Source organism: Gambusia affinis, linkage group LG08 (genome assembly GCF_019740435.1).
Source record: "Gambusia affinis linkage group LG08, SWU_Gaff_1.0, whole genome shotgun sequence".
In the NCBI taxonomy this organism is placed as follows: Eukaryota; Metazoa; Chordata; class Actinopteri; order Cyprinodontiformes; family Poeciliidae; genus Gambusia; species Gambusia affinis.
The window spans coordinates 17,258,716-17,285,077 of NC_057875.1; the positions used below are offsets into that span (position 1 = coordinate 17,258,716).

A 26,362-nucleotide genomic window follows, 5' to 3' on the forward strand; every position below is an offset into this window, starting at 1 on the left:
CATTATAAAAGCTCTATATCTATTTTAAGTTCCAAGAGTTTAATAATTAATTTAATTATTTCATACTATTATTATATTGGTAAGACTGGATGTAAATATATGTATTTGTTTAATGTATCATTGAGTACTAAACTGTTAATAATTCATAAGGTACATCGTAATAAAAAATTTTTTATTGAACATCACGGTTCAATTTCATATTATTTACAAAGTTATCCGGTTATTTTATGGGTCTGTTACTATACTTGAAATAATAACCTGACTCTTTAATCTTTAAAAAGAAAACAAAAAGAAATCATGTATCAAGAAATACAAAAATATATTTTCTAATTTATATAATTGTGTTTTTAATATATGTACATGCATTGCGAAACATACTAAGAGAATAAATAGGTTTTTTTTTTAAACTTTACACAACCGTAGTAATTTCCTGTCACCAGATGGCGCTGTGGCCTTGTTGACTCTTGACGCATGGCGCAGTTTACCCCGGATACCAGCGGTTTCACATCCCGGGTATCTCCCTCCCTCCTGCTCCTCCTGCTCCTCCTTCACCCGCTCCGCCTCCCTTCTTGCGTTCTCCACCACCGGGGAGGTCCATAGGCAGCCGAGCTAACTCCCGAAACCCGGGCCCCTGAAGTTTGCGTGCGGCACCGGGAAGACAAGGTCCCGCTTGCCCCGCACAGCTGCTTGCACATGACGCGGGCTCCGCTGATGTTCGTACCCGGAGCCGAGCGCTCCCCTTCGGTGCGACATCTCGGCGCTACCGTGAGCTAACAACATCGATCTTCTCTGCTGCTTCCACCGCCCCCTCTCTGCCTCTGGTCGACCCCGCTACCGATCTGTCACATTGAGCGTTGATTGATTAGCTGGCTCTGGAGCTCCGGGGGCATCCCGCCTATCATCGTCCATCATTCGGTGCAGGAATCCCGATCAGAAGCCCCCTTTTCTCTGCTTCTCTTCTGCCTTTTTAGGGTCCGCCTCCTCTCTACCTCAGCAGCCCCGATGCCGCCTGGTCCATATCCCTGTGTGTAGCACCATCATCTCCTACTTCTATTATAAACCTTCATCGGGTCTGTTGCCTTTAATAATCCGATCAAGAAGCGCTTCAAGGCGGCTACCGCCTGCGACGACCCCCGCGGACAGCTCTGGTCCTCAAGTCTGATTTTCCCTCTCCTCTCTGCAAACCAGCTGGCTGGCGTGTTCCACTTTCCTCCCACACGCAGCTGCCCCACTATTCCTTAAATCCTTCACCAGCCTCCCAGAGTCGGTCCAACCATCCACACCGCTGCAGGCCTCCGTGACGCCCGCCCCGCGGCGTCCGAGCCACGGGTCCCACCATGCCGGGTCCGGTGGCCGGGAGCAAGGCCCGTGTGTACGCAGACGTCAACACCCTGAAGAGCCGGGAGTACTGGGACTACGAGGCCCATGTTCCAAACTGGAAGTAAGAATATTTCAGCTTGGCTGTATTTATCTGTGTGGAGATTGCAGAGGGGGAATTGTGGCAGATGGGGGTTTATTATTAAACACGGAGCTGTGGGGGTGTGATAACACCACGTTTGTCCTCCGGTCTGTCTGACACTTCATTCCCCCGCATCTCTGTCCTTTTCTCCCTGTCTGTTGTCTAAATGCCCTGAGATCTGAGCCAGAAACTCCTTATCTCTGGATGAGATTTTGCAACAGAAGACCTGATTTCACACAGAGTCTAAACAATACTTTAAAAAAAAAAAATTGTCACACATGCTGCTCTTCTGTTTGTCTCTGCAGCAACCAGGAGGACTACCAGCTGGTCCGTAAGCTGGGCAGAGGGAAGTACAGTGAGGTGTTCGAGGCTATCAACATCACTAACAATGAGAAGGTTGTGGTCAAGATCCTGAAGGTGAGCAAGTTTCATACTGCTGCAGCTAAAATTAGAAAAAAAAGAAAAATCAATTAGGAATTATTTCATGAATTCAGAATTATATCATATTAAAATCAAACACCATATAAAAGTGACTTTTTAGTTCAGAAATGTTTTGCCATGACATGCACATTCCAGGGGAACATCGCTGACTTGACAGTCACTGACACTCCCCACAAGGAGGGTCAAACACAAAAGGTCATTGCTGAAGAAACAGGACGTTCACAGGGTGTATCAAACATATTAATGGGAAGTTTGGTGGAAGAAAAAAGTGCAACAGGAAAAAGTGATGCACGTGCTTCTTCTGTCAGTTTCCAGTTGTTGAGTTGTTTTCTGCACCTGTTTCCTCCTCACTACATCTTTTCCTCCAAATTCTCAAGTCTTGTTTAAGGTTGACCCAAAGGCCTGCCTGGAGGTTAAAGCAAACATCTTTCAAACATGTAATAGAGACTCTTTTGGATACTGAGTCTTGACAGATAAAAGTAAATGCCCCTTTGTGATCTGTCACAGACAGGCATGCAGCATCCACAAATCCTGTGGAAAATGTTTTGGGATCCATTCTCCACAGGATTTCTTGGCATTGTTGAAAAATATGGATTTATAAAACATTGCGTAAACAAGCTGAATTATTATTTGTCTGTGTGCAAAATAGTAATTTTGTACTGGAGGATTGCAGAGGAGACGACTGGACAGATTTGGATGTTGTCTGCAGTAATGTGGTTGATGCTCTGGTCCATCCACATTCCACCGCTTACCTGTGAAAAATGAGATCTTCCAGACAACTGGCTTACTCAGCATTAGAGATAAGCTGGAGATCTCATAGCTGAGTCCTTGCGGTTCCACATCTGACGGGTAGATTTGGGGTAGTTTGAGTGACTGATTAGGAATGCCTAATCTGAAGAAAATGTGGATACACAACTCACCAGGGGGACCGTATGTTGGTTCTTGCTTTAAAACGTTTAGGGACTGAACTGGATAGTCTCTCCTGGACTTACCAAATTAGCTAACCAGTTAAATGGCAAGTAATAAAATCAAATAAAAATCCAGGTATATATTTTCTACGTTACATCCTCATCTTTTGAGGCTTTGACCCTTGATGGTCAGGATATGATTAATTCAATTTTGTTGGGTTTTAGTCAGAGGTTTTTTTTTTTGTTTTTTTTTTGCAAAACATGAAACCTGGAGGTGATATTTGGGGGTTTTAAGATAAAAACAAATTAATCTAAAATCTTCAAGATGCATAATAAGTGCTCCAGTAAGCCAAGCATTTCAGGAGCCGCCATTTTACAGCTCGAACAGGAAGTCTGTCTGCAGTCGCAGCTTTGGCTCTAATTGCAGCCCAGTCGTTAAGTCAGCTAACGAACCTCTCCTGCTGCTGTTGGAAATCCGAGCAGAAGGTTAAAAACACAGCCATAGCTTGTTGCTTCATATCTGTACATGTAAGCAAATGAACCAACCTGGCTACTACGGTTCTTGTGCAGCCAGATGATTACTTTCTACAAATGTTTTCAGTCTCTAGGTTTCAGTGCTGAAGTGGGTCAGCGTTAAAGGTGTCCTACTCTTCTGTGATTGGTCGGTTGTTTCGCAGATGAACATCAGCAGACAAGGATCTGGGTGTCTGGGCGGCCTATAATTTAATGATCTGGTTCTTACAAGGTTCTACTTGATTTCAGTCTAACCTGACGGGCAAAACGAGTCTTACAGTGTTGCTACAAACTAAGTACACCCCACCATTCAACAGCCTGGAGACGCCACCTTCAGTAGAAATAACCTGGAGACGTTTTCTATCCAACTTCATCAAAGTGCTGTGGAGGAATAAAGACCCGTTCTGCTTTCAGACACAAGGCCTCACATCTGACTCCAGCACACCTTAATGTGCAGCAGCTGACTTTAGGGTTGACTGAGGGACACAAAGCAGACCCAAATCATCATCTTACCACCGCCGTGCCTGGGAGTTGGTATTCCGAATGAGCAGAACCTGTTCAGGCTTTTCCTGCTTGTTTTGTCAGGAATGTTGTCATTTAACAACTGAGGGATGCAGAGGCTGATATGGAGCTCTTTGTTGCTTTGCAGTTTCATTCAGTTTTGCACTTTTTAATTGATTCCTGGGAGGATTGGCAGCTTTTTAAAAGACAGTTTCCTCTTGGAAATACTTCTTCTCTCTATGAAACGATGAATTAAAAAAAAAAATAGATGGGAAGTTGCTCTGTCACATTTTCCAGATAGATGCTCAGCATTCATTTCTTCTTTGTGGTTGTTGCTGATGTCTCTCCATCTTGGTGTGGTGTTAGCAAGATGCCCAAACTCCTGCTTTTATAAAGGCGCTCACTAGAGCAAGGCAAGATATCACACATTTACATTGCCATTGCTATGTCAGTCTGTGTGATATTAGTGTTGCAAAGAATTCTGTGGAGTGCAGTTTTTGTTGGTAATTATAATCCAAGTGTCAGGAACGTACAATTTTCATGCAATTAATATATTCTGCTTGCTGGATGGAGTCTCTGTGTCCAAGTCACTGAAGGCCATAGAATGTTTTGGAAGCATCATAATGAAAGGGTAACAATGAGTGAGGAAATGGGCAATTCTTCTCAGCTCATTGTAATATTTAGCAATAAAATTGTCATTATATGGGGTCCTTAAAGGGTTATTTCTTTAAAATAGCCACTGAAATAAGCTTCTGTGCTGCTCCAGCTCCCATTCAGCCGCAAAGATTACAAGATAACCCAAAAATAAGCGGAGGTGTCTCAGCCGAGAGGCGAGGATTAGCCGTCAGTCAGTTAAATGTGAGCGTGGAGCTGAAGGAGAAAGATGCTGAGGAGAGCAGAGAGCAGCGGCGCTGAGGAGAGCAGCATCAGCAGATTCCTGAAACTGCATGTTGGCAAACATTCCTGCTCTCCCATATTAATGTAATTTTCTTCGACTCCCCATCAGAGGCTTCGCCGTTAAATTGTTAATTTTTTTTTTTGTTTTTTTTTTTATTTTTTGCTTTCATCCATCGATTCAGCCTGTCAAGAAGAAAAAGATCAAGCGAGAGATAAAGATTCTGGAAAACCTGCGAGGGGGGACCAACATAATCCGTCTCGTGGACACAGTCAAAGACCCGGTGGTAGGCCTGCTCGTCTTATGGTTTTTGGATGTTTTTTTTTGTTGTTGTTGTTTTTTTTATGGAAATACAGAGCAGATTAAGAGTTGGTGTTGGGAATGGAATATTTGAGTGAATTACAATTTTGGGGGTTATTAATCAGACATTTTGCTACTTTTACGATGCACCAATATGATTTTTTCAGTCGCCTTAAGCTTTTAGAGCCTTCAGTTTGTGATGAAATTAAAACGTCTGACATTGTAAGTAGTCTACTTGTAAAGTAGTATGAACACAGTTTGATATTATTGTGACTGAAGATATTCTGTGTGCAAAATAAGATGATAGTTTAAGCTCGACTATTGAGTTGCTTGGAAACTCGCCTTGCTAAGTGTGTTTATTTAAGCTTTTTACTGTATTTTGAGGACAAAACGAGCATTTAGGCTCCAAAATGCTTTTGGATGACCTTTTTCAACTTAGACAAGTCTTTATTTTTCCAAGAACTGGAAAGCTGTTGAAAGACAGATTGCTAAAAAAAAAAATAATAATCCTTGATATGTTGTGTGTTTAGTCGCCGTGTTCTTACAAGCACATTTCTTTGATGCTGGACTCGGTCAAAAACTAGAGAACAAGAACAAGTGAACTTGAACTTTTTTGTTCCGAGTGAAAATATTATGAAGAGCTCGGGAAGGAAGAATAGTTTTTAATGCTCCGAGTCAGCCAGGACGCTCTGCAGCGCTGCACCAAGATCTCTTTTGTGTGTCTGTTCCTGTAAGCAAACCGGGAGCAAGAAAATGATCATTTAGGGTTTATAGTTTTGAGCAGTTTGACTGAAACGCAGCGTCAGCATCTTCTCTCTGTTTTTCTGACTCTCTGTCTCTCTGGTGGCCACGCAGTCGAGGACTCCAGCACTCGTGTTTGAATCCATCAATAACACAGACTTTAAGGTACAACCTCCGCCTCCCTTTTCCTCTTGATGCCGTCTCCATTCTGCCGTTCTTTAGTTAGATTTCGCTACAGCAGCCGCCCTGATGCAGCTTTTGTTTCATCTCTGCAGGAGTTGTACCAGAAGTTGACAGATTATGACATTCGTTTCTACATGTACGAACTACTGAAGGTGAGACGTGTTTACTACGCCTTCCTCCCCCTCTCCGTTCCCTCGTTGAGATCAGATCTCAGTTCCTCTCTTTTATTTTGCTTCTTATTCCCATGTTCCACCACCAGGCTCTGGACTACTGTCACAGTATGGGAATCATGCACCGCGACGTCAAACCTCACAACGTGATGATCGACCACCAGTTAAGAAAGGTAGGTGGTGCTTTAAATAGCCTCCCATTTGTTTTCGTTTCCTCCCCCAACCTCCCCACACGCTGAATATTATCTGTCATCCTGCTGCTGAAGCTCCCGGTTTATTTTCCTCTGCAGCTTTTATTGTGTTTTTCCCCCATTCTGAAGTGGAGCAGGTAGTGCATTAATGCGAGCTTTCAGCCCTCGTGTGGGTGCATTTGGAGTTAGATTATTAAAACAACAGCGGAGGTCATTTCCATCTGAATAAACAAGCTTCCTGTTGTTACAGCAAACATTTTCCCATTTAATGAATGGCCCTGTTTTCTCAATGTGAGGAGCGCCTGAAAGAGCAGACACAGTTTGAACAAATGAGCCAATTTTAAGGGGTTTCAAAGTGCCTGAATTGTGGATAAAGTTTCTTGAGAAGTACAAGGAACTGAGTCTGCTGCATTCATCAGATGTAATTATCACTTTTTCAAATGTAGTCATCTGCAAAGGTGATTTAAAACAAGAACTGGGTGCTGAAACTGAGGTGAAAAATATACATGACTGCCTAAACAAGCACCTTTACTCACAAAAAATTGGTGAAATGTTCCCTGGCAGGTTGGAAAGTCATCCCCAGGCTTTCTGTAGCCTTCTACAAGCTTCAGGGATAATTCTCGTCGGATATTTGAGCTGCTCTTTTGTAGAATGAGTTCATTTACATGTACGAACATGTAGTCCTGTTTTTTCCATTATTCCATCCACTCTGTCCCACAGCATGATGCTACCACGAACATACTGGATCCATTGTATTGAAAGCCTCAACTTGACACTTTTCCACTTATGACTTTAGATTATTTCCACTAGATATTACCTTTGTGGTTAGAACCTCTGTCCTTTGAGGGTTTTTGTTCATTTCTGTCGACTTGTTCCCTCAGAGTGCTTTTAGTACCAATCGAGATTCAATGTTGTAGAATTTGGTGGCAGTTGTTGTTCCTGGTTTTATCCACTTTTTTTTTTTTAAATGCAGCAGAACAACGTGGCAGTCTGTTATGCTCCAGCACGCTGCATCTTATTGTAAAGGGTTTGAACAACTGGTGACAACTTTCTAAGGAAACATCTGGAGATTGTAGCCCTAGCTGAGCAAAAAAAAAAAAAACATGAGTTTGCTTTGTCCAGCAGGGGGCAGCAGATGAACACAGGAGTGCTGCAGCTGCATGTGTTAGAGGTGCTGCTGTGTTCGTTTGCTGTTCAACAAAGGACTGATTCTATTGTGTTTCCTCTACAGCTACGCCTTATAGACTGGGGGCTGGCAGAGTTTTACCACCCGTCCCAGGAGTACAACGTCAGAGTGGCCTCTCGATACTTTAAAGGCCCCGAACTTCTGGTGGACTACCAGGTAGCATCAACCTGAAACCAAACAGCTTATTTATAAAATACCTTTACAAAACGACAGGTTTGCCCAAAGCTCTTTACAAAACACATAAAACCAAGATATTAAAAAAAATATTAAAACCTTCATAAAATTAGGGCTATTAAGGAGGATGTTGGCTGAAACTGGGCCACTGGGTTTGTGAGGAAAGGTGTTTTAGAAAGAGACTTAAAGCAGGAAGTAAAGACGTCTGCATGCATTGTTTATCTGCAGGTTGTCTCAACCAACGTGACTTTATCTGCGAGGCAGAGCTGATTTGTTTATTAAATTTTGTCTCTGAGTCCGTATTGCCACACAGGGTTGGGTCTGATGCCTCCTGTTCTTTTCACCAGCTGGGTGTCTTTGTTTTGCAGATGTATGACTACAGTTTAGACATGTGGAGTCTGGGATGCATGCTGGCCAGCATGATCTTTCAGAAAGAACCATTCTTCCACGGACAAGACAATTACGACCAGGTACCTGACCTGAGCACAGCGGAGCGGAGCGCTCATTATTATCAGTGTACCACCCATCACAGCGGGTGGTAAACTGATAATCGAAGGAAAATGTTTTTTAGACGTCTTGTATTTAAAAGGTTTATGGTCTGATTCTGTTTGGTTTTGGTTTGCAGCTGGTGAGAATTGCCAAAGTCCTGGGGACCGACGAGCTGTTCGGTTACCTGCGGAAATATCACATCGAACTGGACCCGCGCTTCAAAGACCTGCTAGGACAGTAAGTCCACTTCACATCTGACCGTCCTCGGACTGCTCAGAGTTCACAGCTGCTGGAAAAGTCCACAAGCAACTCAAGAGACAGCTGGCTAGATTAAACACCATTTGTTATAGAAAGTGAATGCAGTCATAACAAAAACAGAGCAATACTGTTTCCTGTAGAGTATAATGCCCTAGAACCAAGAGCACAAAATGAAAAATCTTCCACCACGTCTTTAAATGAGGAAAATGTGTAAAGAATGAACAAAAAATGACTCTTTAAAAGTGGCGTCACAATCGACAAAAACTTACTTAAAGTGATCTCAAGATTCGGCAGCAATAACTAGAAGAAGCTGTTCATCATTTTCTAATATTGTCTTTCAGTTTGTCTCATTGCAACAGTTCCATCCTGCTGAGGTCTGTACTTTGACTAGGCTATTGGAAAATCCTGACTTGTCTTTTTCAGCCATCTTCAGCAGTAGTTCTGCCACTCTGTTTGGTGTCGTTGTCTCTCTATTAGACCAGTTTGGGCCCAGCTTCAGCCATCAGGTGAACTCTTATTTCACGTATTTCACTGTGGAGTATCCTCTCATACAGATGTTCAGAGTTGATTCGGATTGACTCAAAGTGCCCAGTTCCCGTGGTTGCAAGACAAGCTCGTATTATCACCCCTCCAGTCCTTTGACAGCTGATACAAGGTGTTTGCACTCATACATTTGGCTTAGTTTTCCCCAAATGTTGTAGTTGTACTTGGTGGGAGATCCACTCCTAAGTATGTCTGTAACTGTGTTAAAGGATTTCCACTTGTAGGTAATCTTTCCTCCCCTTGAGAATCATGGACTTTGAATTATTCAGAAACGGCCAAGTAATCCTTCCCATATTGATGGACAGAAACAATTTCTTTGTAAGGTTGTTGCTGATGTTGTTCCATTGCATTGCTATAAGACATGCCTATCTGCTGCAGAGCAGCAATCTCTTGCTACAGTGATGATAGTGAGCTAGTCTGGGCTTTCCACCTGTGGCTCAGATGAGCATCATGACCTGCGAAAAAGAAGCTTTAATATTTGACCAATCATGAACGATCTGGTGTAATATTCGTTCAAACTTTTACTAAGCTTTGCAAATGTGTGCATCCTTTATTTCTGCCTATGCAGGCAGAGCAGGAAGCGATGGGAACAGTTTGTGCAGACTGAGAACCAGCATTTAGTGAGTCCTGAAGCTCTGGACCTGCTGGATAAGCTGCTCCGCTACGACCACCAACAGAGACTGACAGCCACCGAGGCCATGGAGCACCCCTACTTCTGTAAGCATCACATCTGCACTTTTCAGTAGTTCACCAAAAATCTGGTGGGGCTGATCTAATTGAGTAAATGTGCAAAACTGAAAGTGGCTCCCTTTTTTTGTCCCTGGAGATCCTGTAGTAAAGGAGCAGTCTCTATCAAACTCTGACAACAACATGGTTTCTAGTGGCAACACTACAGCACGATGAAAGGTAAATGTTGTTTAATATTACTGCAGTATTTTTTTTTTCCTCATTGTGAAAAATATCAGATGCAATGGCTTAGTTTGTTCTAGAGTGGATGTGTCTGATCTCCTGGAAATCGTTGCTCTTCTAAGTGTTGATAGGTGATTTTAACTATTTCAGACATTTTCTGGGATCGAAGCTGATAACTAACATTTTCTACAGCGATCAAATTTTTTTTTCCCAAGAATAATCAATAAAGTAAGTGTTTCTTTGTTAAAAGCAGTGACTTAGAATATAATATATTTATTATGTTTTCGCTGTTGATTTATTGTTCAAGTTTTACCGGTTCAATTTCGGGCTCCTTATAACTAACTTGGCATTCAGAGCCTCCCGTTCAAATTGCTTCATGATTCAGTAATTTGTTTGTAGGTGTATTCATTAAAATCAATGGTTAAAATCAAATTTTTTTTTTTGTATTATTATTTTATGTCATTTAAAAAAAAAAAAAAACATTACCAAAACTATCGACTTGGTTTAGAAAAAAAAAAAATCAAAGACATAGTCATTCTTATTTTGGCTGACTGATGTTATTCTCCTTAATTTCACTAAGTTTATATTTGTTTGTCTTTATCTCAATGGAAGGAGGACCCGTGTTCTTGAATTATGTCAGTGAACTCTAAAATGTTACCACTACTCATTTGGTCTCATTTGTCATGCCTAAAATGTTCCTCCAGAGCTTCTTCCTTATATCCACTAGAGGGCGCTATAGGTCATTAAGACCTATAATACTGGAATAAAAAAACGTTTCCATTCCCTTCCACAATAACACAAATGTTGCCTTCCAGCTTGACGTTTCAGATTTAATGCTTTAAAATTATTGCGATGAGTGATCAGATTCATTTCATTGTTCATGGTTTGCTTCAAAATGGCCTCAGATGCAGTTCACTGGTTCTAAGAATAATTCAGCTTCTTGAACAGTTTTCTGGATCATCAAGAACTTGATGATCTTTAACACCATCATGACGCCGCTAAGGAGCCATGACGCCGTCAGAGGAGAGCTGTCTTCTAATCGATTGCCCTCTTTTGCTCTTTTCACAGAAGTGGAAGGAAGATGGATGTCTGTTACCTCAACTTTGTAACCGCTTGTGTCAGGAACTTTGACGAAGTGTACAGCAACAAATGGCTCAAAGCGACTCGGACCAGTTTACACATTCACAGAAACATTCACACGGACAAACGTCAATGCAAGCACACGTCTCCAAACACAAACAGATGCAGAAACAAACACAAAAAAAAAACCCCGCCCTCCTCCTCTTCCTCTGTGTCGGTTTGTGATTGGCTCGTCCTGGTTTCCCGTCTGGCAATCTGACCAATGACCTCGAAGCTGCTGCTCCCCACTCCTTTGACTGCTTCCTGTCCCGTCCTGTCTGGGTCTCATGTAGGTCAACAAAGACATTTAAAGTACTCTTGTTTGTCATCCTTTCATCCCCACTTTTATGTTTCCTTCTTCCTTGACTGCATCAGCATGGAGAATGAACAGGAGGTCTGATTTTTTTTTTTCTTTCTTTCCCCGCCCGTCTTTGCCTTTCCATCTTCCTCCTCCCCAACAGACCACAGGCGTCTTAGCACTACTCCAGATCTGATGGCATGGTGGACTCTCTAGATAATATGATAAATATAATATTAATGACAAATAAATGATTTTTATTTAGATGAATATATTATGTTGTAAGTGGTTTTATTCCTGCTGGGCAGTAATTTGTTAAAAAAAAGATGAAGATTTATTTGTCTACAGAATGTCTAAATGTGGTGAAAAAGTTCAGGTTGTCCATGTGGGGCAACCTTACACGCAGTTTCTTTGTTTTGGTTAAACTTGGATTGGACATGTGGACTAAAAAGACCCATTTCAAATTTGCTTTCTTGTGGAGTTGTGAGGGAGGAGTGCTCTGGGGGACGGGAGCTCCAAGGCAGATTGGGTAAATAGTCGGCGCATTTGTGAGCAGGCATTTAGGAACCCCCGACTGTTTAAGGATTTCTCAAACATGCAAGAAAGAATCAAAGCGACACTCCAGGTATGTTTGTGATGAAGAAAAGACATTATGACGTGCTATAGAGTTCAAAGAAGCAGATTTTTACCTAACATTCCCAATGGCTGTAGAAGGTTTTATTGTGAGTTTTCTCTAATCAAAACAAGTTATAAATTTCTCAGGTATACTCATAAATAACACCTTCTAATAACTGGTTAAATGTCCATCAGCAAGTTGCAGAAAAACCAAATGCTTTTTGTAGCCTTAAACCAGCTACTGACATACTGCCTGGATATTTGATGACTGTTCTTAGCAGAACTGGTCGGGTTTCTTTAAATTGGTTGGTTGCCTAGTAGGAACCTAGCTGATAATTATGTCTGATGGGTATACAGTTTATCTTCTGTCTTAGGAGCTTCAGTCACTGTCGTGACTGTTGGATGCTTGGGATTTGTCTGTAATGTATCCTCCTTCTCTCTCAGTTTGAAGCCTGTTCTAGATGTACCAGCTCCCTGCACAGTGACTTGTCAGCATCACCTTTACTGGTGTGTAGGTTTGCAGAGGTGCAGTCAGCTAGTATTTAAGCTATATATAAAAAAGAAATGTTTACATTGCTTTTAGAAACCGTTAACATGACCAGCTTCATTATGACAACTTTTAGACTTGCTGTGTTGAACAGAAGTTGTGAAAATCAATATAGTTTGTCCCAGATTAAGGAATAAGACTCTGGACAGTAGATTAGTTATTAGTTGATTAATTTTCTCTCTGCAGGTGTGTATGTCTATTACCATTCAATGAGCACAGATACAAAAACCTTCATCAAGTTGCGATTATTGCAAATTAAATTGATGCAAAGGTCGAGACGTTTTCTGGCCAGAAAAAAAAAAACTCAAATAGTGAACTTTCAAAATTTTGCTTGAGATTGGTACAGTAAGCATTTAGGTTGATGTCAAGGTTGAAAAAAAGAAAAAAGTCCCAGGAGTGGCACGCTTCCCCTGTACAGGTCACCAATGAGTTGTTGTTTTTCTTGATTGCAGCTCTGAGGTATCACCTTCCTGCTTGTACAGAAACCAGAGCTTTAGCTTCCTGTTGGACAAACCGAGGCTCACGTTCAGGTCCACCCTAAAACAAACACACATCCACTTCTCACATGCACGTAAGGCATGAAACATTCAACAGACGACTAGTCCAATTAGTATTATACCCTTCAGAAAAAACATTAGTCATCTCTCTCCTGTTCTGATGTAAAGTTGCGCTGTAGTTTCCACCTAACCTTACACGGCTTCATGTTGTTTTAAATGAAGTACGTTTCTTACTGACTTTTCCTTTGGTACATTTAATCTCCAAATGCCAAAAACAATAGGTTCAGCTTTTAGAGGTTCTTTTCAGCATTCATCATTAAAAATGTGGATGTTTCCTAAAGTTTTACAGTTTTTATTTGGCCATTTCCTGAAGAACTGTGCAAAGAGTTGATATTTGACTTGAAATTTTAAAATAATCCGGTGTTGCTTTCTGTTGCTTTTATTGAGGCACTCATAGTAAGTCGTATGTCTTTTTGCTAAATTCTAAAACAATGAGAAATTTTATTACTTTCTTCAAATTACACATTTGTCAGATGCCTAAAGGTGCCAATTTCATCTGTTTGGTGTACATATTACTGAAGAACCACTCAGAGAGAAAGAAGTTATTTTAAAAAAATTAAATAAAAAAGAGATCTGATTAGTTTACAAATGGACATTTTCACCACAACATGTATCCTGACATCATGTTGTCATGTGCAGACTGTAAGATGATTTAAGAAGTCCCCAAAACCCCAAATTGTCACCATTGAACTGCAGTTTGATTTTCTGCAGTTTTTTTGAAAGTGCATATCTCTACAATCAAAACTGAGCAAGTAGAAAAGTTTTACTCTCTAAGGAAAACATTAAGACCAGGGTTTCCTGGATATTATTCTTTGAACAGATAAGTGTAAAATGAATTTATTCTGACATTGTTCTTTGACCTGTCCCGCTCACCATCACAGAATTTACCATGGATTTTAAGAATCAAAGGCTGCTTGAGGAAAACCTTTTTAACTGTAAAGAAGTTAAAATTGAAACAGAAACGGTTCCTGTGACATGAAAAAAGTGCAAAACATCAGTACAGCCAACAATATCTGGACGGGAATTAAGAAATGAAAAAAGCTGGACCTAGTCAAAGTGCAGATTGCATGAGGACTTGGGTAAACTTTTCTCAGGACGATGTCAGAGACTGGTAAGTATCCATGATGGATTCTTATCAGACGCCAGAAACACTTCAGCTGACTGAAAGCAGAAGAGCAAATTCAGAGTCGATGGCCCAGTGAATGAAGAGCGTCCCTTTCAAATAATTTGAATAATCACCACAACAGTCCAAAACAAACCTAAATACATTTCCATCTCTGTATTTTTCCACCAGTTTACGGTGTCGGCTTGGTGGAACATGAATTAAAACTGATATATTTTTGTTTTGTTTTTAAAACACCAATTGGTTTTATTCCTCATTGTTGCTTGGCTGTTACATTCCCAAATGTTCAGTTTTGTATAGTAGGATGTACATCTAAATTTAATGTTTTTGCAGTAATTTGCAACTCAGCAAGCACTTAATTCAAGCTTGCATTTGTCTCTTCAGGTTTTTATTAAATAAAAACATGTATTTTTATTTGAAAGAACATTATTTTCTAGTTTTAGTCAGATAAAGAATGAATAAATTCTCAGTTTTAACAGAATTTCTCATGTTTTATTCAAGAATATAGGCACAAAGTTATGAATACTGTGGGGGGAAAAAACAAGCAGACCAGCTAGCATTTTACAAACGTAAAATTTAATTTTATCATGTAATTCAAATTGGGAAGACATGCCATAAATTGATATTAATCACGTGTTGAAGTTTTCTTCTTAACATTAAAAGAGGTATCACTGTTGTCATGTTATATCATTATTGGAATAATTCAACCAAAGTCCAGAAGAAAGAAAATATCTTATATCTGTCATAAAGATGGACACTGCAGAGACAAAGTGAAAACAGAAATGTAGCTTAAATTTTCAGAAGCTCTCCACTTCAGGCAGTCCTGAAGGACAACCACTCAATCCTCCCCCAACATATTCGTACACACAGCCAGCTGTCCAAATTCAAGTTATCCTCTTTTCAGGTTAGACTGAAAAAGCTGATGATGAGGAGAATCTCCCATGTTTCTTCGACAGTCAGAAGTGGGTGGTGAACTGGTTTCTGCTGGTTCCGCACTGGAGTCGGTGGGTCAGCTAACTCGTTTTAAGCTGCGCTTGCGCCTGAGACAACAGGGGGCACATTTCCTCTCCGACTTGACCACCGGCGACGCCGGGGCTTGAGATGAGGAGCCCTGCTTCCTGTGTGGACACATAGAGAAACCGGACACAGAGGCTGAGAAACGAGAGGAGGAAGTGAGACCAAGTTTTTGTTCTCCAGAGAGACACTAAAGAAAGTGCTGAATTATTAACAGCTGACTCCCAGGGCTCCTGTTAGAGAATGAGGGAGTGATCTGAGGTGAACAGATGACCAAAACCTGCACAAACAGGCTGGGTGATCGCATGAAAACCAGAACAGACCTGTCCTCAAGGACCAGAGTCCTGCAGGATGTAGATCTCTGGTAGGACTCAACTGATTAAAATTAAAGTGTTAATAAAAAACTAAGACACCTCTTAATGTCTCTTTCTTAAAAGTTATGACTTCTCAAAATCATATAATTGAAAAGTTAACAGCAAGAAATTAGTAGAAAATGTTACACATATCTAAATTTGGGATATTCTTCTACATTTTGTTCATGTTTTCACATTCCTGAACCTTTTGCAATTTTTTTTTGTCATGAAACAACTACAAATTTCAGTGTGATGTGTTTGGATTTTATTTGTATTTAACACAAAATATAGGACATGGACAGGAATTAGCAGTTTGAATTCAGCCACATCCAGTTTACAGTAAACTCTGACCAGAAAATATTTTCCACAGCAGAATGCTCCCACCACCACGTGTTGAACAGGACATCCATTAACTGGGACTCCTTCAGGCTGTTCCACAAAGGGCAGGTTTGTGGAGTGCATGAATAACACTCTTCTTCTCCCACCTGAGCTGTGAACCTCTGCAGCTCCTCTGTGGGTAGCAGTGGGGTCTAAACTGGTTCGTTGATTAATAGTCTCTTAGCTTGGCGTGTCAGTTTAGGTGGATGACCATGTCATGTGTTTGCTCATTCCAACTGCTTTTGGCTGCAGCAACGCCAGCAAATGACGTCTTAACCAAAGTGAATTGTGTTTGTCAACAATCATGATGTTTGTAGCAATTTTTTTATTTAATTTTCGGTATTTTCATGACTTCTTTTTCAATATGATAATATTTCCACATTTGTGTCACACATTAGCTGTTTCTCACTTGGCGATTGCAGCAGCTTCTCGGTTCTTGACCTGCTTCATCACCTTTAGCATGCGGCAGATCTGCCACAGGGTCATTCTTGGGGCGTGGCAGGCCAGGCGGGGCAGCGGGGCACAACGAGGGCCACGGTACTTGAGGAGCGACAGGTAGTTGCGGCCTGCAGGTCCTCTGCCAAACAGCTGCAGGGGCTGGACGCTGGCATAGCAGGACACAAACTGTGTGAGATGAAGCAGATTTTTACTTGCTGTGGAGAAGTAACTTTTTTCAAGTTACTTCATGTCTATTAAATTTTCAGTGCAAATCAGAGCTTCAGATTTATTTAGTTGCTTTATTTATTTATTTATTTATTTATTTTTATCCAGCTCAAGTACATTCTCAAATGTAGAGAAGATTTCTTTAAGCCATAATTTCCAGGCCACAAGGAACTATTTCAAAAGGATGTTGTATCCTACAACTTTTGAAATGCAAAAAATAACAACAATAATACTGTGGAGGCAATGTTTTTTTTTTTTTCTGAAAATACGAAACCAACATCTTTAAATGTTTGGGAATTAAATAAAAACATGAGAGCTTATTTGGACATTATTAAATTTTCAATTAAGTTAAATTTATCTGGAAGAAAATTCAACAACTTCACCTATTTGTGATGACATTTATTTCCCTGGTTTACAAAAATAAGAGATTTTTAAAAAGGGGTAAGCAATGAGAATACTTATAACAGTAGGGTCCACATCAGACAGAAATGTAGTTAAATTATGAATTTATTCATACAATACAATACAGGGCCTACTTCATTAACGCTGCTGCTGTTTCTACAGACTGAATTAGCAAAATGCAAAAAAAAATGTGTGCTCAAGTCCTATATTTTGTGTTAAGCAATAAGCATCCAAGTTCTGCTCTTGCTATTATCTCCCCAATCTGTTTATCAGCTGAAGCATAATTGAACCTGCAGCTGACGCAGCCAAACAGGATAAGGTCATCTGCATGTCATTAACACTTCAAATGACACTCCCACACCCTAATGCATGCAACCATTTCATCAGTGTATATGTCTACCTTTTTGAAACGCACACACACACACACACACACGTCTACAGAGCCGTACTGATTCATTTAGAGCCTTTAGGAATGCTGACACTTTATGGCCTTGTTCTGTACTTTTATTGTATCACTGACATATAACAAATTTAAAAAGCCATCAAACGTTCATGTTTGCACTTTATGCATAAATTTAATTCCAACTAATCAGCTTAATGTTTTCTTGTTTTTTGAAAAAAAAAAACAACAAAAAAAAAACATTTCAATATGCTACTTTTTCAAGGTCTTTAATAGTTTTTCTTTACTTTGGCTGCTTTTTCTTATTTTACTTGTTGCCAGCCATAGATTTGACTGATTTCAGATCAATGTTTTCTGCTTTGCTTTTTTTCCCCTGTCATTTATCAAACCTATAAATCAATCAGATTTAAAAAAATAAAAATAAAATAGAAACAGGCTCCTAAATTTAAGGCATGAGCTGGTCTGGCACACAGAGCAAAGAAACAACTTTAGATCAGAGTTTTAGTCTCTTTTCTGAAATAAAATTGAATTTTTGTCTGACAAGTTGTTCAGCTCTGTAACTCATTAATTTATTATAATAAACTCTACGATCCTGTCCTCTTGCTCTCTCTCTCCTCTGTCCGCTTCATCACTGATAAAGATGCTTTGGCTTTTCTTCGACAATCTAACAGGAAGATGTTTGACATTTAAAAGCAAAATTTAGAAACTTGTCTCCAGTCTCCCGGCAACCAGCAAAGCCAGCCTGACAAACAGCAATAATCTTATTATTTCATTTCTTAGCTACATAGCTGTCAAATACTGGTAATCCTGCCTCAGATAGCATTTTAGATCTCACAGTTCGTTTTTTTGTTTGTTTATCCTCAACTGTTCGCAATTTTGAGGTGCATCTGGGGGGAAAAAAAGAGTGAAATAGCATCCAGATCATGTTAAAAACTTCAGAAGGACTTGTAGAAGATAGTTAGTTACAGAAGTTACAGCTTACAAATGACTGACAATCCATATTTATTTCTTCATAGTTACATGCAAATCGATACTCACAGGAACAACAGCAGCCATGGATGTGGGTTGATGAGAAACAATCATCAGCTTGCAACGTGTTCCCGTCTTATAGATGTCGAGATGACCAGGCCTTAAACCAGACCAATCGCTGCTGAGAAACTAAAATGTCCCTCCTCCCACATCTGGCATTACCTCAGTTAGGTTACTCTCAACACGAAAACACACACACACGCACGCACACATACCTGATAGACTCAGATTACAAGAACACTAACATGGTTTATTATTAAGGAGTCTTTTTGTTGTGCCTGGTATATTTAGAAGCTGCTGTAATACTGGAATAAACAAGAACAATCATGTAGGTGGGGTGACCAGGTTAAAGAGTAAAAAACAACAAAAACTGCAGAAACAATGACTGCACCAAAAGATATGCAGACAAAGTAGGCAGTAGCAGGTGATCATTGGAAGAATAAACAAGTAGAAATCTGTAGAAACAAACCAGGTGTCACACAGCGTGACACAAAGTGATTCTAGACAATGGGATGGACGCTTCGCTACGCTTCATTCTGTCATTCGGGGCAATCTGATATGCTGCTGACGGAAAATGACAGTGGACCTCCACTTTGTGATGTGGTTTGGACCTCAGAGAAAGAAGAAACTGAAGACGGTGCTGGTATGCCAACATAAGTCAAGATCTGAACTCCTGTCAGGCCATTTTTGTCCATGTGAAACTGCAGCTACAAAGAGGAGGAGTTAATTATGGATGCTGTTTGCTGTGTGACCATGCCGCAAACATATCAGAGGGGAAGTGCAGTATTTTGTGAACAGGCCGAAAAGTTACATTTTGATATCTGCTGTGTGACACGAATGGTGGTAATTACCGCATGAAACTTTCTTTTTTAACAAAGGATTTCTCTTAACCATGCATCCATGAAGACCAGATTTATGATTTATGTGCAGGTAACATTTGTCCAGTCGACTGATTCTGCTCCTCCAGGTGATTTTGTTTTATCATCTAAATAACCCTGCTTTCAGCACAAGTTTGTCACTGACATGTTAGTTGTGTTCCTTGTTTTTTTATGCTGTTTGTTCACTGATGTTCTCAAAACAAACCTCCAGAAACCCTTGTATTTACACGAACATAAAATTACACACAGTTGGACTTCATTTACAAATAACATGACTGCTCAGGAAAGATGGATTTTATTTAGGGGTAACAGAGACAAGTAGTCAGAACTCAAATTCATGCCACATTTTTAGATTTTTAATCATAAAATGATTTTAAAATCGTGCATCTTTCTCCTTTGACATGAACATTATATGCTGCTTTGCAATCACATATAATCTCAACACAACTGAGATTTTTTTTTAAAGGTAAAAATTGTAACCATCAATTGAACATGAGAGTTTCTGCTGTGTTTTGGTGCCTGTTTTAGTCTGGATCTTGTTGAGTCACTGTCTACAGGGTTGTTGGTGCCTATCTCCAGCTGTCATTGGGTGAGATGCAGATTACAGCCTGGTTCATTCAGGCAACACAAAGACACACAGGACAAACAACCAGGACAGTATTACCATGCACTTCCATGGAGAAAAAGAAAGCCTTCTGGAATAAAAATAAATTGGCAAATATGGAACCTTCTGCCTTGAACCCATAAACCAATGAGAAATACATCAAATACTCTGAAAACGAGAAAGGTGCAGAGCTTATATGGAATTTATTTTGAGTCTGCTTGAGAAGTGTAAATTTCAATTTTGAAAAGAGGAGAAATATATTCTCTTAACTTTATTTACAGAGACAAACCCAAAAAAATATTTTTATGGTCTGATTCCGGTGTTAGAAAATAAAAAAATAAAAACTTTATATCCATACCCAACTTCAGGAATATGTAACATAAAATAATACAAAAACATATATGTGAGTGAAATGCTCTATGTTGGAAAGTCCAGGATTCAAAACTCGGCTTGGGGTTCATGATGAAGCTGGGAGTGGGAGAAGACGAGTGATAGAAAATGTGTTTTTGTCTGTGGACTGTGGACATACAAAAGTTTTTTCTGGTGTGTTAGTCTGGTCCTGCGCTGCCACCTACTGTTTTCGATAAGTGGCACAATCTGATGAACAGTTTTTATTTTCCAACATGGTGGAGGACCATGTGAGGGTATAAAAGTAAGAATGAAGCAATTCAAAGATCAGAACATTTACATTTTGGATTTGGAGAAAATCCCTGGATCTTAAATTCACTAAGAATTTGCGATCAGTTCTCTAAAAGCAAGTAAAGAAACCTGGACCAACTAACTGGGATGAATTTCACACACACAAGACAAGAACAGAATTCATCCCAGTTTGTTAGAATAAATTATGTTTTTACACATTTTATTGACAGGACAAACAGATAGGAGTCTGGGTCACCCAAGAGAAATAGATGTTTAAGCACACAGCTGTTTTAAAAGCAATCTTATAAACATAAGTCTCTGCCAGCAGCCTGTAGCCTCACTCATATGTTGACTCCTCCTCCTTATGTCAAGGTCACCTAGTAAGATTTACTATGAGTGGCAAAAGGCAACAGTTCCACTGTTTTGTTAATGAACTTGTCTTTTCTTATTAACTTTTCTATTTGTGGCAGATCTTATAAAGTATTTTCTTTATATATTGTTGAATTGTTCTATTTTGTGGAAATCACTTGTAGTACTTTTCCTTAAAAAGCCCTGTGTAAGTAAATTAATTTCAACATGCAGTTCTAAACAGAATAAAGTCTGGACTTGGCCATTAAAACACCTTTTTCTTTTTATTTTCTTTTTTATGCTACTGCTAAGTAAGTATTATTGTTCTTAGATGCAGTCTTGTAAACCTAATTCATGGTGTCATGTTTCTTATTTATCATAAGATGGCATTCTTCAGTCTTTCTCTAAATGTCGTATTAACTTGTTATGACATCTTATAACTTAAAACGTATGTGCACCTGGGATGCAGCAGCTTGTCACCTATCTCCAGTTTCGCAATAACTTTGTGCTTGAGGTGGGAGACATTGTCCAAAAGTGACGTTATTTTTGCCAGAGTTATTTTGTCTCCACCACCAGCACTTGAGGAGGCATCCGAGGACAGAGTTGGCCTTCCTTACTGCTGCCTTTCAGCTAGAGATAAGCTGTAGATAACAATACTTTTCAACTTAATCTTAGGGTGAGATCTTCCCAGCTCTTATGTTTTATGCATTGATATTCACAGTTAAATTGTTACTATTTCTAACATTGTTTTAACCGCGACTTTAACGATCGATTGTCCTATTAAGACACTAGGTGGCGCCCTTGAACAGTCTCTTCTGTAAAATATCGTCTTCAAAAAATCCTGGAAATGTAGCATACTTATAGCATATATATATATATATATATATATATATATATATATATATATATATATATATATGTATATATAAATATATATATTGTTGACGGAAGAAAGTTACTAAGTTAGCTTAATTTGGAAACTTCCTATTTTCCCGGGTCCTTCCAGCGAGGAGGTGTGCCAATCAGGAACAAGGATGCGTGATGACGTCACAGAGTTACAGCGTTTAATCTCATAGGAAACCACAATGAAGTAACAACACAAACTGCAAAACAGCCAAGATACAGACTCATTACCTGAGACAGACAAAGAATAAAAACAAAGACAGAGACAGAGAAAGAAAAAGCAAAGACATGTCTTTGGAGAAGGCTGAATGCCAAAACGGCAGGAAATAACAGCGATCTGAATCATTATTATCGTGTTCAATCTCTTTATAGTGGAGGCGTTTCTCTCCTTGTTAATGTATTCATTAAGGCGTACCCCTGGTTCGACCAACCAGGAGCTCCCCTGGACACTCAGAGGAACTTAGACCTTCCCTTAATTTCACGCCAGAGATCAAAGGCCATTTGGTCTCTAGAAGAACAATGGAGCAAGCAGCTGCATCCTAGTCTTCTGGCTCTAACAGATTTGTGGCAGATCTTATAAAGTAATTTAATTTAAGGAAAGATTATCTTCACAAACCTAATTCTGGTCTACTGCATTCAGCATTTTCCAAAGATTTAAGTCCTTGCTTTATCACATAAAATCCTGAACAGTTTTCTAATACTAAACAACACATTTTCATTGAAACAATTTCCATTTGGTTCAGATATTATCATAGACAGTACAATTTTCAAATACATTCAGCATTCTCCCTTCTAAACTTAGATAATGCACTTTAATTATAAACTTGCTATTAATACTTAGAAAACTGTTAGTGATCTCAACATTCTATGTTGCATTTTAGTTTAAACCCTGCCAGATGTGGTTCTAAAAAACCTTTGATGTTCTGTGAACCAAACTGGCTTCTGCCCTGCAATAAATGCTAATTCTGTGGCTTCCTCCTGGGCCCTGATAACACAGCAGGAGGAACCTCACAGAGAGATCACAGATTTGACCTACCCCTGGCTCCCGTCTCCAAATACTTACCGATAGAGTAGTTTTAGTTTCAAATCCCTTACCCCAAAATTAAGAAATTTGTTCAAAATCAGACTGTCCGTACACCTTTTACACCTGGGGTAAGATTAGCTATATTAAGCACTAAAAATAATTATTTTCCTTAACAATATATATATATATATATAAAGAAAAACCTGATAACTCACGGTGACGTCATGGCACGCGCTTATTTTATTGATGAGGAAATGATGACGCTACGAACGACTTATGTCACCTTCCAGTTGCCACCCATGTTACACAAAAGTGTGGATAAGTGAGGTGTGTTAATTTGTCATCCTATAAAAAATATTAGTGAATATATATATGTAAAAAAAAGTATTAGCATTGGTTTTTGCTGTTCACCCATCTCAAGGCAACAGGTGCCACTAAATGTGATGCTGCATTTACGGAACTTTGTGTTTTCTGAGTTATGCTTAAATGTGTTTCATCACTATTAAAATAGGTAATAGTTTAAAACAAATAGCAACAGCATATGTGAGTCAGTTGGGTGTGCAAGGCTGCTCTACACACATGTCCGTAATGCTCTCCATGAGTTAGTAAAACTTAATTTTTTTTCGTACACGCCTCCAACACCCCGCCTCTTGCGCCTCTGTCCTTTTGAGACTCAGCGTGCGAAAACTCAGTACACGTCAGGTGTCAGGTCCTCAGAGGAGGTGCCATCAGTTCAATTTTCTCTGTTCTTTAGGACCCTTCACACACACACACACACACGCGCGCACACACCCCACACTCAGGATGTCTCCGTCCACGTCCCCCCGGTTCTTCACCGAGAGGGAGGTGGCCCGCCACAGCACCAAGGATTCATGCTGGGTGCTGCTGGGGACCAGAGTCTACGACGTGACCGCCTTCCTGCGGATGCACCCGGGCGGCGAAGCTCTGATACGGAGCCGCGCAGGGAAGGACCTCACCCAGGTGATGGAGGGACCCCCGCACCGGCACTCGCCGAATGCCCGGCGGTGGTTGGAGCAGTACTACATCGGGGAGCTGGACCGGGAAAGCGGCGCAGAAGAGGTACAGGTAAAACGCTCGTTAACTGGCCCCACCTGTTGCTTTCGTCCTAATCCTCATCTCCGCTACTTGGAACACGAAGAATTCTGCATCTTTAATGGCATTAACATCTGTCAAGATTGGGATGCTTTACTTTCAAACAATAAGGTGGAAGTTCTTTTTCCTTACTCATAAGAAAAATTATTGATTTCAGAAAATCTATTGACTGGTGTCTCCCCCCGCCATGTTTATTTATTGTTGCTTGGAAGTTTCGAGTGTGTTTGACACAGGGGTCATTGACTCTACTCCTTCTGTTCAAATGTCTCTCTAACTTTAACCTGCTCAATGTAGGCAGGTAGATGGAGGTGATCAGCCTGTGACCCTGCTCAGGTGTTAAAGTAGCCCAGGCTGCTTTAACAGGGTCCTTCAACTTGTCTGCATTGTTCAGTCAAGTGTGTCTGAACTCCCTCTTGACAATACCTCATTGGTGAAACTAGTTTACTCACTGCTTGTTCATTACACCTGGTATTAAATACTTTTGGGCACATGTGAGGTCCTGCTGGAAAACATGAAAATCTCCATTAAGCTTGTTGGAAGTTTCCTGGTTGGCAACGGCGCTGACTTTGGACTTGGTAAAACATAGAGGAACAAAACTAGTAGATAACATAATTTCCCCAATTATCATGAGCTTTCAGTGGAACCGCTTGGATTCTGCGCCCCTCCTCCTCCAGACACTAAGAAATTGATTTCCAAATCAAACGTACAATTGACTAAATAGAGGAGTTTGTTCTAAAGAGCAACAGGCAAGTTATTTTTTTCTTCTTACCCCAGGCAAGACGGTTCTGAATTTGTCCCCGAAGTGGTTTAACTAAAACAATACAACAGTTGTAGCTTCTGTCCTGGAAAAAAATGTCTATGGTGGCTCTGATTATCTCCCCGTGATAATCAGATTGTCTTTGCTTCACAGTCCTATTTACACTACATTTATTCCTGCTCATTGTGCACTTTTTTTCCTATCTGTCTTTCCTTCCACCCAAATAACCAGTATGACTGAAAATGACCCATTGTATTTATTGTGAACAGAGTCATTTCTTGCTTGTGTTTTTAGCAATATCCTTTTTTGTTTTGTTTTACTTCCCTTCCATGATGTCTCTGCTGGACATCTGTGAAATCAGTGATTAAATTTTTTTTTTTCCTTCATGATTGTTTTTGTAATTAAATTTCTGTATTTGCAGTCATTTTCATTGAAAACCAAAAGCCACACTGAAAATATGAGCAATTTTGTGAAGGTATTTTACTGTAATGGAAATTGAAATACAAAACACTGCTTGTAGTAAATTTCCTTCAGATGTTTTCAGCAACCTTCTGATCCATTATTTCATTTCATCCAATATCATATTTTAGAAGATGTTTTTTGACCTCTTCATTTTTGGAGCAGCAGGTCTTGTTCGGTATTTGTGTGTAAAATGTTCTTAATAAGTTGTATTTAATTTAGGGTTTGTGAGCAACGGTCATAAAGTTGAGTCTCTTGACTTTACTGGGCGTTTTCCTAACAGAAGAAACTCCCTGCTCTCCTCCTCCTGAACTGTACCGATTGTAGGGGAGGGAATGAGGAAAAGCTCAAGGCAGGTTCAGTGGTTGTGTAATTCCCATGTGGAGGAGGGGCACGCAGGTGACATGGCGGACCCGTGCGCCTGGTGTTGCGTGGGCGTGGAGGGCCTCGGCGTCAATGAATGATTCAGGCAAGTGAGAGGGAAGGAGAAGAAACTGGTTTGTCTTGTCCCATTACAGGGGGATTTGAAATGCCGCGGTGGGGAAAGTGGAAAGTTTCCTCCTCTTGTTGTGGCATCAACTCAACCAATTTTTACTTTTAGTATTCCTGTGTGTGTGTGTTAGTCTCTCTGGACAGTTTTGCATAAATCTCTTGGTGAGGGAGTGCACATTTACATGTTTGCCCATTACTAATCTATTCAGGCTGCATCTAAGGATAGAAAGTTCCACCAAAAACAACAATATCCTCCAGGTTTCAGGTACGACATACATAGAAATGACTTTCAGCCTGCTCATGTTTCAGTTAATCAACTTTCAGTTTGTTGGCGAAACAGAGAATGTGTCAAAGTTGCACTGCATGCATTTTCACACCTTCTCAAGAAGTTGAGACTTTTTTTTTTTTTTTTTTCCATTTCTGACGTAATTGAGTTCATTACTTCAAAAGGTTTTCTGTTTGGAGAGAAGTCAACACTGGGGTCAGTGACTTACACCAGTTTGGGGCATATAGAGAAGCTTCAGCCTAAGTGTCATTCCACCCCAACAACCTTGAAATAAATAAAGATGCCATCAATTATCATAACAACAGAATAAGAAATACAACTAACAAGCTTTCGTAGTTTTATACTTAACTTAGAGATTCAATTGTATTTTAGTTTTGATCAGTTATTGAGCAACCTGGCCAACTAAAAGATAAACCTGAATGACGGCAGACCTTTATCTGCAGACGAGTACATCACTATCTTTTGTCTTTGTACAAGGGATTTGTACTGAAAGGAAAATT

General features: G+C 40.0%; 2 protein-coding genes across 4 annotated transcripts in view; both read left to right on the forward strand.

Moving 5' to 3' along the window:
- The first annotated feature begins 474 nt into the window (after positions 1 to 474).
- Positions 475 to 11,548, forward strand: csnk2a2b (casein kinase 2, alpha prime polypeptide b). Of its 2 annotated transcripts, XM_044125332.1 has the most exons (13): positions 477 to 1,070; positions 1,189 to 1,441; positions 1,765 to 1,876; positions 4,902 to 5,003; positions 5,873 to 5,923; positions 6,034 to 6,093; positions 6,201 to 6,284; positions 7,534 to 7,644; positions 8,031 to 8,132; positions 8,288 to 8,388; positions 9,521 to 9,669; positions 9,779 to 9,858; positions 10,930 to 11,548. In XM_044125332.1, the coding sequence occupies exons 2-12, from the start codon at positions 1,338 to 1,340 to the stop codon at positions 9,853 to 9,855; spliced, it is 1,053 nt and encodes a 350-aa protein (XP_043981267.1). In that variant the 5' UTR covers positions 477 to 1,070; positions 1,189 to 1,337; the 3' UTR covers positions 9,856 to 9,858; positions 10,930 to 11,548. The 2 variants fall into 2 exon arrangements, with proteins under 2 accessions (XP_043981268.1, XP_043981267.1); XM_044125333.1 differs by lacking the exon at positions 7,534 to 7,644 and having other exon boundaries at positions 475 to 1,441.
- An 11,792-nt stretch (positions 11,549 to 23,340) lies between these two features.
- Positions 23,341 to 26,362, forward strand: part of fa2h (fatty acid 2-hydroxylase) — a 35,271-nt gene continuing 32,249 nt past the window's right edge. The window contains exon 1 of one of the 2 annotated variants that reach the window (XM_044126067.1): positions 23,341 to 23,841. In XM_044126067.1, coding sequence (XP_043982002.1) covers positions 23,560 to 23,841 — 282 coding nt within the window. In that variant the 5' untranslated portion in view covers positions 23,341 to 23,559. The remainder of the gene's footprint in view (positions 23,842 to 26,362) is intronic. The other variant, XM_044126068.1, reaches the window with a different exon arrangement.

Bases quoted from the DNA above. Each gene is read 5' to 3' on its own strand.
- csnk2a2b (XM_044125332.1), top strand. From the start codon at position 1,338: ATGCCGGGTCCGGTGGCCGGGAGCAAGGCCCGTGTGTACGCAGACGTC. The intron at 1,442-1,764 runs GTAAGAATATTT...TTGTCTCTGCAG, and splicing joins GCCCATGTTCCAAACTGGAA to CAACCAGGAGGACTACCAGC. The intron at 5,924-6,033 runs GTACAACCTCCG...TCATCTCTGCAG, and splicing joins TCAATAACACAGACTTTAAG to GAGTTGTACCAGAAGTTGAC.